Below are 14,647 nucleotides of genomic sequence, written 5' to 3'. Positions count from 1 at the left end.
TGAATGACAGACACATAAGCATTAGTAATATAGTTTCAAAATATACAAGTCAAATCTAATAAACACTTCTCTAGCCTTATCTTTCTGCTCCTCTTGGTAGCAATCACCCCATTTATATTCTCCTTAATACTCTCCTCTTGTAGCCTCTATGATATCATACTACTGTGATTTCTTCTTACTACAATGGATTTTTCCTTCTTTGCAGGCTCCCCCTCCACCTCTTTTATTAAACCTGCAATGTTTTGTTCCTTAGAGCCCTATACAGGGCACCTACAACATTCGCGTGCTGGTCATCCTCAGATCTCTCCTACTGGCTCCAAACACAAGGTTTAAGCCTTCCTTGATATATACCTCAAACTTACCTTGTCCAAAATGAACATAACCATCTTTCCTCTACCACACTGTGCCCCCTCCACAGTCGTCTATGCTCAAGGCAGAGACCTGGAACTCATTCATGACTCTTCTTTCCTTCACCTACTCACATCCAAACCCACAGCAAGCCTGACATCTTTGTCTCAAATCCAAATATTTCCCTCTAGCTCCGAACCTATCCAGGCCAACTTCACTGACTGTCTCACTGAACTCAGTAGCTTCCTCACAACATCTATTGTGATTTTTTTCATAGTTTCATATTATTCCCCCTATATTTTTATGTCTTCCCATTTTCCTTGGAATCCAAACTTCATGTCATAGTATGTAAGTGTCTTCACTGTCCCTAGCTCACCTTCTCAACCTCATTTTACACAGTTCACTCCTGGCTCACTATGCTGTAGCCACACTGGCCTTCATCTTTATACACACTAAGCTCTTTCCTGCTTCAGGAAATTTGTACATGCCTGCTCCTCTGCCTGACAGCTATTCTCCCTAATTTGTGGTTGGCTTCTTTCCAACTTTGGTCTCAGCTTGAATTCTACTTTCTGATTACTACAGCCAAAGTATATCCCTTAGGTTACTCTGCCTTGTTCACCATTATCTCCCCAGTGTTTCACAGTGTCAGGCTCACAGTAGGCACTTAATAAATATTTGTTGAATGAAATAATTGTCTTAAAATTGGTGGCCTAGAATAATGTTTTTTAAACACTATAAGCATTAAATATTTGTTAAATGAATCAATACAAAAGATGTTTATTCATATATTACTATTTAAGTCTTATTCCTACTATATTTACTATAACAGGATATTTGTAATATGTTCAATAAATAAAATAAGAAATAAAATTTATATAGTATTTCTTTGGCAAAGCAAACAAAGTTTTATATCTTTAGATTGAAAGACAAAGAATATTAAATAAAATAGATAAAAACAGAAACTACAATTATTCATTTGTAGGTCCTCTCTGCTAATATTCATATATTTTTAATATTGACAATTTCTGGGTTTCTGTGTCATTATTAATGGATATTTGTCTATAACATTCCAATTGAAAATTAGGATTACTTTTCTAATAATAAACAATCTATATATTTAACACCTACTTTATAAATACAGTGTCTAATTTTCAAAAAGAACCTGCAAAAAGCATTTATACTAATTCCAAGAGAGAAAGTAACCTAACAATCATCAATAAAGGAAGAACCTAACAATCATCAATAAAGGAAAAACCTCAACCATTTTGAAATTTTGATGAGTAGATCTGTATTAAGTATATATAAAAATAATTTAAAGAAAGATAGCATTTTATCCCAACACATGAAAATTGTTACATTATAGAAAGGAAATATTTACATATTTAAATACAACAATTAATCCTCTAATAGTACTCTAACGATCTAAAATATTCAGGTTTCTGTCCCTCGGAGTCAAAGAACAATGAAATAGATTCTATCAACAAAAAGAAAAAGAAAAAAAACTCTAGAAGTAATACCCATGTTAAAGTTCTCAGCCTAATGTTACTTTATTCAACATCATGTTCCACTTCTACAGTTCTAAGTGGCTGTGAATTATGTAAGCAGTGAAGCCATGGTTTGAGATGACAATAGGACACAAATTCTACATGCAGTTCTATATAGCTTCTGAAAATGCCAACATATAATGTTGTCTAATATGTTGGCTTTCAAAGTGTTTTGAACTTAGTTCACAGTTAGAAATACATTTACTTCGCAACCCTGTACACACTTACCTGTATATATGTAAACAAATGAAAACAAATGTCAATAGTACCTACACTACTTGAAATAGTCTGATACTTAACATTCTCACTATTCAATTTTTAAAATGCTATCTACTAATTTAAAAAAAATGCTGGTTGCTATCCTCTAAATTAATTTCCCAGCTCACCACAGGACTATGACCTGTAGCTTAAAAATCATTGCTCTAATAATTCTTATGGTTCAATAAATTATATTAAATATATACATACTTTGACGGTGTCAGAACTCAACAATGTCTGTAGGGAGCTTGAAGGAGAATCAGAAGAATGCTGGAAAATAATGAAAAAAAGGACAAGGCTGTGAAGCCTAATACTCAAATAGAGAGAAATGAAGAGAAGCAAAGCAAATGTTTGAATTGCACATTCTAGTCTAAGGCATTACCATAGACAAGGAATCCTGTAAGACCTTATCAATGGTAGCACAGAGCTCTTCAGTTTGCTGCCTGAGCTGTGCAGGGAAACAAAACTGAAAGAATTGAAACCAGGTACTGGGTTAGCAACAAGTTTCGGGATTGCATTTCAAAAGTAGGGTAATATAAAGTCATTACCTCCAGAGGTGGGCCTAATGTGTTGTCCTTGGAGACACTTTCAGTCTTGGCTGGTTCATCTAGTGCCTAGTGATAAATGAAATAGTTCTCATGTGAGGTTTTAGTTAAATATAAATGTAATATAAAAGTCTCTTCAAAGAAAGCCCTGTATATCTCAATATTTAAAAAAAAAAAAAAAAAAGAAGAATTTCATGAGCTATTCTCTGAGAGTGAGGCATTTTCCCCATTTGTCTACTTTTCCTTGTGGAGTCAACACCTCTATTATAAGATGCTGAAATAAAGAAAGGAACCTGAGTTGTAAACATACAAAGTAGAATTTGGACATCTTATATATCCAGATGAGCCTTGTTCCCTTCAAAGAAGTCAATGTGAGAAGCCACACACAGAAATAACAATGATGTAGTCATTTCTAAAAATTTTACAAAAACTATTTTTGAGGAAATGCTTCAGAGTCAATTTATAAGAAATATGCACACGCAAAAGAAAATGTGGCCTCATTTTTAATTATTTATATTCAAAAAGTCTTGGCTACCTTATTCTTCAGACTGAACCTCAAGTGATATTTATTTTCAAAATGAAACATACTTTTTATTTCTTATGTAGTTCAAGATTTATAGAACAAGACATAATCAATTTTTTGTAAATATTCCATTTAGACTTAAAAAATATCTGTTCTCTAATTGTTAGCTGCAGGTGTGCATGTGTATATGTGTGTGTGTGTGCGTGTGTGTGTGTGTGTGATTACATCAAGATTATCCATTGTTTTTCTCAAATCATCTCTACTTTTACTGTTTTCTTTTGCATTCTTATTCTAAGAATAATTAAAAGTGGAATTATAAAATCTTATAGAATAGTAGTGAGTCTGTTAATTTGCTTTCTGATCTTAGCAATTTTTGTTCAACATGGTTTGAAGCCATTTTATTAACTACATTCATAATTAGAAGTATACTTTCTTCATGCATTAAATATTTATCATTATGAGGTAACCCTCTACATCTCTAATAGCGCTTTGTATCGTAATATCTACTTTGTCAGATATAACCGTTTCATATATCATTTTTTGCCTCTTTATTTTCAACTTTCTGTAACCAAACATTAAAAATCAGTTGTTTGAAGAAAGCAAATGTTTGGGATTCATTTTTAATCTGGTCTAATAACTTTGACTTTTCATTTGAGAAATTAATTAATTTCTTTTACTATAATTATTTAATTTTTAAAAATATATTTGTTTTACTTTTGTCTCACTTTTTCTATTTAATTTTTAATCAGTTTTTCAGCCCAAACCAAATAAGGTTAATATCCTAGTTACTCTGTGGGAACTTATAGGCAAGTACAACTTTCATTGTGCTATTAAAAATACTGAAAATTATTTAAAGAATGAAAAAACTATTCACTCAGAAGCCTTGGAAAATTAAGGAAGGTAATTGATATTAACTGGTAACTTTAAAATGGGAACAATACTCAGACTGCACTAAAATTTGGAATGAGGATTATTTCAAGTTTAAATAGCCTTGAAATTTACTAAAACTGCTTTTTTATTGATAAGAAGTTATTTACCAAACATATTTTCTTGATCCACTCCTCCTAGCAGTCACAAAAGTAGTTTTTTTCCTCTGTAGTACAAAAGTGTATCAAAAGAAAATATATTAAATCACTATTAACAGGAAATCTGAAGGTTGATTGCTTTTCACAATTTAACCAGTATGGTTGTACTGATGTTTATATTTATTCATTTTGAGTGAAGTGCTCTCAGAATATTCTTTAATAAAAGATTTTTATTAAAAACATATATTTTCTACTAAATTGGACAATAGCCAAGTGAGACATAAATGGGACAGGCTTTGAATTCTATTTTCAAGGATTCTTACCTAACATAAGTTATCAGAAACATTTTATTTGAGAGTCATGATATTTTACTTGGAACAATTAACTTTGGGGCCCAGTTTTTAAAAAGGGATATAGTAAACTTGATTTTTAAAAGAAAATAGTTTTTGAGTTCAGCACATTATAAGAACTATGAGCAAGCATTATAAATCAAAGTCCTTATGGGAATACATACCACTAAACTATAATAGGTGGTTCTCCCACCAAAAGGAGCACCTCTGATGGAATTGCAAACAATTTTTAGTCAAATATGTTGAATTAGTATAACCAACTCTCTGTGGAAATAGGATTAAGTTCTAAAAAGCTGAAGCATTAGTTGCACTCTAAATAGTTAGAAACTTAGAAGAATAATCTAAAAGGGCTTGTAAACTTTTTTTGTGAAGCCTAGGCTATCTAATTGGATTAGATTTCAAAAAATTCATGGGTGAGTATTTTAGTAAGGATCTAATTAACCCCCTTAAAATGATTTATGCTAAACCAAAATGCTCCTATACTTTGTTAATCTGAGCAGCTATTGTGTAGAATAAATCCTCTGAGAACTAAAAAACTTTGGCGTATAGTCATTAACACAAAATCACTTGTAGGATTGAAGATATTCTTGGCAAATTAAATCTCACTTTATGTAGTTGGAGATTCAAGTCTGAATAGCATTTGGATCTGGAAAAAGAATGGAAATATACACTGAAGCCAAACGGGCTTCCAGGTATATAAAAGCACAGCTTCTTTAAAGACCTAGGAATATTTATCATAAGTTTTTTTTATATGATGGTTTAAAAGTTTTAAGCATTGAGGAAATCTACTTTGTGTTTTTAATCCCAAGATCTTTGCAGGGTTAAATGTCTTCCTCTCACACAGAAGTAAGGGAGTTTTTGCAAACTATTATAGCCAGTTTCAAACCCATTCACCAAGACTCAATGGCAGGAAAAATCCATACTTTTTCTTTATTTAATCAGGGATATCAGAAGGATGTTTCTTATTTCTAGCCAGCACCTCTTCTACTGTAATTCACCTCATCTCTTTTAGTAGCTCAACGAATTGGATTGCTTTGTTATTCCTCATCCACTAAAGTCTTCTCAGAGCTAAGTCATTTCCAATTTCCTTTTAATTGTTCTTCATAAAAAAAATTTTTTTTTGTTGCTCCAATTTAATGAGAATTTAAATATATTTTAAATATGTTGTAAACAAGGATTCAAAATCATCATCTCTTATTCAAGATTTCGCTCTGGCTAGTTGATGTCACCATTGCATGGTGAGCAGGGAAAGGCTAGGGGATAATCAGATGTCATTTGAGGTCCAATTCAGCAGCTTACTAATGCTTTGTGGTGTCTACTTGGCATCTTTGATCATCAAAATCTTCACAAAGTTGTGAAGATAGTATAGCATTAAGCTCAGTGTCTGATACAATCTAGCATTCAATTTGGCAGCCATTGTGACCATATTCTCTAATTGTCAAGAGGTGCCAAGTCTAAAACCAACTTACTTCCCTAATGGCAGAAGGCCTTTATATTTTTTCATGGAAGCAGAATTGATGAGGTTTAATCTATATGCTATAAAACGGAATGTTGAAGAAAATGTCAACCATGAGTTTAATCCGACTAAAGGAGAGAATTAATTGTTGATGTCTAAGACTTGAATTAAATGTGTTAGTTCTATCTTCAAGTCATTCTACAGCATAGACCCTAACAGATCATTGTAATGAGACTACAGCATCATCCTATTAACTTTTTATCTATTGCTATCAGACTCATATCATCATCCCAGTTGTCATACATTAGACCCCTTTATTTTTATAATCCTGTGAGCAAAAATTTGTCTTAAAATCCTGTGGAATAAAATTATAAATTTTAGAGACCTACCTAGGTGCAAACTAAATTAATTCATTCAATAAACTTTTAGCAAAAACCTACTATATCCTTTCAAATAGTTTGTGATAAAGAAAAAAACAATATGCATAATTAAATATGGTTTAGTAAATCTTTTAAAAGAGTTATGTACATAGTAGACAATTGCCTAGGGAGAAGCAATTAGTATAGATTTGGGTCTTGGCACTTCTCCATTGCTAAAGAAATTGGGAACACTCACTATTTATACTAACCTAATTTAAGAGATGTCTCTCTAGTATAGGCCATATGCTAAGTTAGCAACCAGATTTTGTTAAATTTTTGAGACATGCAGAGATCTTAAAATAGTCTCAGCCAAAGACATATGTTAAATCAGATTGGAGTTTACCAACTCATGTCTTAAAAAATCAAACTGGCAACTTAGAATAAATTGATTTGACAGCTGACAAGATATCTCAAATCTTTACATTTCTATTTTTATAGCACAGTCTTCAAAATGACTGTTCTTTATCATCCTTCCACCAGAAAGCAAATAATTTTTACCTCATAACTTTTATTTAAATAATTAATCCTGTATTTTGTATATGCTATTTATAAAATTAAGCTCCTCTATTTTTTTTCTTTTAAACACACATAGCTTATGAACTAAAGGTATTTTGAAAATGCATTTGTTAGATAGTAATGCCATTTATTGGAAAACAGTACTAATCCCAGCCTTGATTTTATCCCAAGGAAAACTTGTGAGGAAGAGAACAGGTTATGCAAATTACTTTCAAGACAAAAATTTATTCTTTCATGGAAAAATATTAATCAACTGTGAGACAATAAAAATACATGTTATATAACTTCATGGAAATATCCTTCTTTTATCTATCCTTTCCATAATACAGGTACACAAGTAAAAATAATAATCCATTTATTTAGAATATTAATATGTACCCTTTAGTTTAATCTTAACTTTTTATCTATTGCTATCAGACTCATATGATAAGAAAGATTAGTCAATAAGAGAGACACCTTTAACATTCTCTGAAAAGGACAGCAGTACACACAGTGGATAAAAAATAATGTCCAAAGTAAAATTATTTTCTTGAGCATATTGCAATAAGGTCTGTGGACAGTCACAAAGCAAGTTAATCTGATTACTTCTTTTCTGCTTTATAATCGCTTGTGTTTCATCCCCATCTCAATCTTGGAGAAGATGATTATTGACAGGAGATTAAGCCAAAGAACCTGAAGCAAACATGTTAAAATATGATCTCTTCCTGTAAAGCCTTAGTTAAGACTTAAGCTAAAAATCCTTCCCTTTTAAATGCATAAGTAAAAAAGGTGATAGAATACTGAATAAGTTATAAATTTAAGTTTGATGAAGAAAATAAATTATAGAACAGAAGTACCAGAAATCTCAACGAATATACTCTTTTGAAAATTATGTGCTTCATCTAGGGGTGATTAAAGCTGAAACCAATCCAGTGATTCAATGATAGCTTAATGTCTCATTGCAAGGGATGTCTGTATTTCAATTTGGAGAAAATTTTGCTTTTACAAATAGTATTATTTTTTAAGTGAGTCTGGTTCCTCGCTAATTATACTATATGCTATAGAACGGAACGTTGTAGAAAATGTCAACCATGAGTTTAATCTGACTAGAGGAGAGAATTAATTGTTGATGTCTAAGACTTGAATTAAACGTGTTTATTCTATCTTCAAGGCATTCTACAGCATAGACCCTAACAGATCATTGTAATGAGACTACAGCATCATCCTACCCTTAATCGTGGTGTTCTGTGTGATATTAAAGGGATCTAATAAAAATTCCTGTAATCTAAAGTATTCTAAAATGTTAATTCTTCCCCAAATAGATGTTTCTGATAATTGTAGTCTTAATTTTCCTGCTTAACTCAGAAATAAGTTCTTATGATTTCAACAGCATACAATGAGTTCCATTATATAAACAAGTGGGTAAAAAGGTCTAAATTACCAGATTTATTTTGTAAAAACTACAACCATGAAAGGGGCAGTATAATATCATTCAAAAGCTTTAGTGAAAATGGAAATAATTGCTCATAAAATCTTGGGACAAAACTTTTGTTATTTAAAAAGTCTTACAAAGTAGTTTCTCATTGAGGAACACATAACATGGGAAAGCTAACAAAAATATGTGAAATTATACAAAAGCTCTAGAGCAAAAACAAATATTATGTAATATATTGTGACCTTTGAACAATTCAAATATTTATGGTTCCAAAACAATTTATCGTAGCCAAGAGACAATTACTCACATTAGTGTCTATGAAATAATCGATCCTCCCTATAATAACATTATTTTAAATTAGGCATCATGATGTTTACATTTTATTGTACTAAAAATAAAAATAATTTTCCTAAAAAGTATGTTTTATTCAAAATTAAAAACATAAAATCTTTTCCACATGAACTTGTATTAGGTTAAATATATAGTGATACTACCATACACATTTATAAAATGGGTTTGTAATAAAATTGAAAGGCAAGCTAATTATTCTCCATTTTTAATGACTAATAGATTATAATCTCTAAAATTCATTCAATTAGAAGAGAGCTGGTAGACAGAGATTCTGGAACCAATAATGACATCCAGCTATATTTTACAAAAGTCTTTCAAGAAGAATTAACTGTTATTTTTCTAAACAGAAAACTAATATGTGGTACCACAAAGGAATAGAAGAATATGCTAGGTTGAGCGAGATAAGTTTGATGGAAGGACACTATGACATGACAGGCTCCTATTCTCCTCTTTGCCTGGCTGCTGAGGGGCAAGAGTTTCTCTCATTGCTGTGGGAGATAGACCTTTGTGACCAGATTTCGGAAATGTCCATCTGGAATGGGAAGAGGGTCTGTGGTGAGGGGACACTGCTACTATGACTCAACATAATCATAGGCAATTAAAATAAGGGGCAACTGGTAAAAGTGTCACTTCCTGCATTCTCCTGAAGCCTCTTGAAATAAGTGTTTTAGGCTTATCTTATTTTTTAATGAGCTATAAAAAGTAGAAATTCAGAGGAGAAGCTAGAGAAAAGTTGCAGACCTCCTGCAGGCCAGTGACACCCTCACCCACCCCAGTTCAAGGCACTCAGATATATAGAGTATAGATTATGGACTACATGTGGATAATTTGGAATTAATTATCAGAGATATAAAAGAAACACTGCCCAATAATGTTCACCGATATGTTACTTAATTTTTCCCACTATCAATTTCTACTTTTTAGATAAGAAATCACACAAAGGTTTTATTCCCCAGATCATGCTACAATAAGAATGTAGGTTCATAAACCAGTGGTCACAATACCATCTGGTTGACAAACATTAACATTTGACAAATGATAATAACACTATTTGAAATACAGATTATAGAGGAAAAGAAAAGAGCTTAATGCACTAAGAAATAAATTGTCTAAATAAATATCATAAAAATAGCATATGAAATGAATAATTTCATAGACTCAGTACTTGCTTTCACTTCGATTCTGATATGATCCTCCATTTGACATTCATTTGAGCATCTGTAATGTGCTTGTTGAACAATGGGCTTTAATTTAATTTAAATTTAATTTATCTACTGACACAGAATCCTGTAATTTTATAATTAAGGACTCTTAATAGCAAAGCAAAAATGCCCTGCAGCCATGTAAAAGCACCTAGGTCACTGGAAGTGATCTCAATCCTCCCTTCCATTCTTGCAGGTAGGATCAGTGGCAGGGTAGAATAGATAAAGAGGTTTAGCCCATAATGGGATCTAGGGACTAAATTAGACACACAGCTAACATGTTTTTACCTTGTGGAAGTCACTATGAATCACCAAGTCTTGACCAAGGTAGCCGGTTACCAAATAACCCCCATTTTACCTCTACGCTTTTAATCAATGTGAAGAGAGGTGGAAACTCTTGAATATAATAGCCATTTAAAATCCAAAAGGACAGGGATCTATCCAGATCTGAATAAGTTTCCCAGGGCTACTTGACTTCAGACTGGACAGTTCTAAGTTCATATCTAGCCTTTAGTGATAAATTAATGATGTCTTCAATTCTATTCACTAAGATGCTTTCATCACAGCATTTCATTTTAGTAAAGGCAGAACTTTAAAGCAGAAATTTTAGAAAACATAACAAAAATGACATCACGATCATAAAATTCACTCTCCTTTTGAGCCAACACTGACCTTCTGTTCCAAAAGCAATGTGTTTGTAGGGATTGCTGCAAAAGCCTTGTAGCTTGACTTGGTCTTGTATTGCTAGAATAGATAACCAGAAAGCAAGAGTGGAGATGAAAAGGGGAAAGAATATGACATAATTTTAGACTAGTTCTACCAGGTTAAATGACAAGTTATCAAATGAAGAAAACAGTTATTATGCTTGAACAACTTGTTTTGGACAGAAAAAATTAGCTCACCATGTTAATATTTTATTAGAATTAGAAGCAAAGGAATATCACAGTAAAATATCAGCCTAGGAATTATAGGTGATTCTATGACATATAGTTTCAGAACTTAAAAATATCAATTTTTAGACAATTATTTATAAATTTCTCAATAGCAGCATTCTTTCATAGGTATACTATTCTAGAACTGTGGGGGTGGGGGGAAGTTACTTGATTCTCAAAGGAAAGTGATTCTTTTTTAAACTGCCATAATTAAAAATATTATGCCAGTAAGTTATATTGAACTCTTGATACATTCTCTTACATCATTCATAAAAACAAAGATCAGAAAACACAAAATTTAGTAGCATTTTAATAAGCAGCATATTTTGAATAGAAGTAATTTCATCAACTTAACTCCAAAATAGAAAAAAACAGAAAGCTCTTAATCTTAAATTATAAACCTTATCATCTCTTGTACTAACATAATAATGTTAATAAATTAAATGATAAAATGGCCTATGTTTTAAGGAAAACTCAGAGTAATGTAGTTTAGTCTTGTATAGTATCTGGAGGAGAGGGTTGAACATGAGGAAGTTGTAGAAATTAGTATAATATACATAATTAAAAGCCCAGTTTTGATATTGTTCTAGGTCCCAAGCCGCTTAACTAAGTCAAGGCTCCTATCACTTCAGAAGCCCCTGTCGTAGGCAGCTGCCCCAGGGGCTCAGAGTCAGGAGGAAATTGGCACACAACCCCAAGCTGTCTCAGTCCCAGAAAGCAGACCAAAGAGCCTACAGAAGAAGACAGGATAATCAAAAAATCAGACAAAACCTTGAGTTGTATGGATATAATCGAAGGAACTTTCATTACAGTTACTGGTGTGTGGAAGGTAAGAGGCTAACACATTCATTTTCCATAGGAAGAAGCTGAAGTAGAGAAAAAATCAAAATGCCAGACCTGGAAGAAGAAAGTCTCAAGTTCCTTCAAGATATCAATTCTTTACTGCTATGGGCTTCAGACAACAATGTGTTTGGGTAAAGTCAGAAAATGAAATACCACCTCCTCAGGGAGAATAAGAGTTGACATTTATTACTAGTCAAATTACATACATTGTCTCATTTGATTTTACAGAAGCTCTATAACTAAAGAGTCTTTAAGAAAAAGGGATCCAGTGAAGTTAGGTATAGCATTGTCTAAGACTACACAGCCTATAAATAGTACAAACAAGTTTGGCACCCACGCTTGCCTGGACCCAGCATCCATACTTTCTCTATAAGATAACATTTTCTCCCAAAGAATATCTAAACAGAAAAATAATACAGAATAAAATATATCATTAAAACTCCATAATGATTTTATGGATATTTAATTGTAATAATAGTTGCAAAAATAACAATAGCTAACAATCACTATGAGTCAGGTACCATTCTAAAAGCTTTATGTGTATTACTTCATTTAATTATCACAACAAACCTATTGTCCTTGCCTCTCATTCTGGGATGCGTAATCATTTATAATGCTTGTTCTATCTTCAACTGCCCTAAAGATTATAGTTGGAGAAGCTTGTACAGAGAGATATCTTGTCATTGCACACATCATGCCATAGGATCTTAGAATCAGAAGTGATATTGAAGCCCTTCTGGTTTAACACCCTCATCCAAGACATGAATCTTTCTGATCCTCTGTTCAGCCACCACATAAACACTGGCCTACCTCCTAAGGAAACACATTTAGGTTTATGTTTGAATTGGTATAAAATTCTTTCTTCTACTGAGCCAAAGCATGCTCCCTGCTAACTTACTCCATTGGTCTTTTTTTTATCCCTTTGGAATCATGATGTATGTCAAGAGCTCTCTTCTTCATGATACTTGCAGTGCTTTTTCCACCAACCCCTCCTTATAGTTCCTCAAATGATTTCACTATCCTCATCATTTCTCTTTGTCAATATTCCTTTAAATTAAAAAAAGATTGTGTTTAATTAGATAGATTTTTAACACAAAGTAGTATATAATCATCACCTCCATGATATTAACATAAAGCTAATTAATGCAATGAAGATGATAATAATTGGAATCATCTCTGGTTTTTGTGGTGAGGTTAGAATATACAAGAGAGTGAAGTTAGAGTTATTTCATATTGTTGGGTCACACTGAATATGCTATCACCTAAAATCCCTAATACTTTGATTTTTAAAAAACATTTGAAATTAAACTCCATCCTATAATTATGCTTTTTTTCCCTCTAGATCCCAAAATAGTACTTTAGGCATATTTTTATCTAATGTCATCTGACTAGATTTGGCTTGTCAGTGTAAACTATGAAGATAGGAATGTTTATATTATTTCATGAACCATTTTGTTAGGTATGTCATTTTTATCTTCATTCAAGTTATACCAGGCATAGGGAGCTCTTGTCTACTGGGTTCTGCCATCCAGGTGGACATCAATTCATCCTGTAAATCTACTTGGATATAGCAGTTCAACTAATGAATTCATTCAGCAAAATATTATTGAGTATCGACTTTGTGACATGCATTGCTCTAAGTATTGGAGATTCAGCAGTGAACAAAACATACAAAGCCTTTACTCTCTAATGCTTATGTCCTAATGAACGAAAACAAACTATAAACAAATAAGAAAGTAAAAGAAAAGTCATAAAGAGACAAATAATATATAGAAAATTGAAATAAGGTGATGGGATAGAGTGACCTTGAGAATGCTTTGGATGGGGCACTTGGAACAAATGCAAATTCACAGAAACACATCAGTACACTTCACATTTCTCTCCCGGTTCATGATATCATGAGAGATATCACAAAAGCTAGAAATTGCCAGGCATTCAATAAACATCTGTTGCTTGAAGAAAAGTCTGACTTCCAGTTATAACTGTTTTTGTAAACATTCATAAACTAAGAATATAAGCCATAATTTTCAGAATTTACCTTCCACTTTAAAAAAAAAAAAACGAAATATATGACTTGCTTCTCTTTTTCTGGTAATCTCTTATTTCCCATTATTTACAATAATTTTGTACTAGAAGTAGAAATGTTATCTGTTTGAGATATAATTTATGTAGACCAGGAGATATAAACTTTCTTAGAACGACTTGGTAATCTCTCTAATTCCTCCTCTATTTTAAGCTTTACGCTTCTCTAAGACAAATATAGCCTTTTCTTTTCAGTCTGAAAATCATTTTTGTTACCATAAGAGATACATTTCGGGTTCACTATATTTCCTCTGGGTTCTCTTAACACTATTCTAATTTGGAGCATATTTTTTTCTTCAATATTCCAAAGCTTCCAGGTATAAAAACAAATTCATTGGTTTTCTTTCCTTTGTTTAAAATTACAAATCAATCTAGTCAAAGTAATTATAAATTGAATAATAGACTCTAGGATTACAGGCTGTAATCGCCATCGGCTAATAAGAGAAGGTAGAACTGACCAGCCTGACCCTAAATCTCACAAAAAAATTGAATGATACTTATTGTATCTCTCCAATGCTTCCAGTCAACATTCAATAAATGTCTTAAATATCCACTACATGACAGATGCAGGGCAAAGTTTTGGTTTAGAAAGAGAAATGGCATTTTAATACATAAATTTATCAAAGGTAATCCTATTTATAGGCAATGCTAGATATTGCAACATAAATCCTGGATGTGAAGGTGGGGATAGAAAGAACACATCCTTCTCCTTCAGAAAAATATTTCCCACTACTATCCTATCCCTTATCACTGATGTCTAAAATTCTACCACAGGCTGTAGTAATAAAGACCCATGAGATCTCAAAGTGAACTATATTATTTGCCTTGAGAATCAGGGA

At 32.2% G+C, this 14,647-nt stretch overlaps 1 protein-coding gene across 1 annotated transcript in view; it reads right to left on the bottom strand.

Moving 5' to 3' along the window:
• The window catches only part of MLIP (muscular LMNA interacting protein), a 179,637-nt gene that overhangs the window by 72,885 nt on the left and 92,105 nt on the right, over positions 1 to 14,647 (bottom strand). The window contains exons 7-10 of the mRNA XM_011379094.2: positions 10,624 to 10,695; positions 2,699 to 2,764; positions 2,533 to 2,616; positions 2,361 to 2,420 (exon numbers count right to left, since the gene is read on the bottom strand). Coding sequence (XP_011377396.2) covers positions 2,361 to 2,420; positions 2,533 to 2,616; positions 2,699 to 2,764; positions 10,624 to 10,695 — 282 coding nt within the window. The remainder of the gene's footprint in view (positions 1 to 2,360; positions 2,421 to 2,532; positions 2,617 to 2,698; positions 2,765 to 10,623; positions 10,696 to 14,647) is intronic.

This window comes from Pteropus vampyrus, unplaced genomic scaffold (genome assembly GCF_000151845.1).
Source record: "Pteropus vampyrus isolate Shadow unplaced genomic scaffold, Pvam_2.0 Scaffold353, whole genome shotgun sequence".
NCBI classification, from domain to species: domain Eukaryota; kingdom Metazoa; phylum Chordata; class Mammalia; order Chiroptera; family Pteropodidae; genus Pteropus; species Pteropus vampyrus.
Note: the sequence above shows the minus strand (reverse complement) of the source record. Positions and strands in the feature narration are given on the sequence as shown.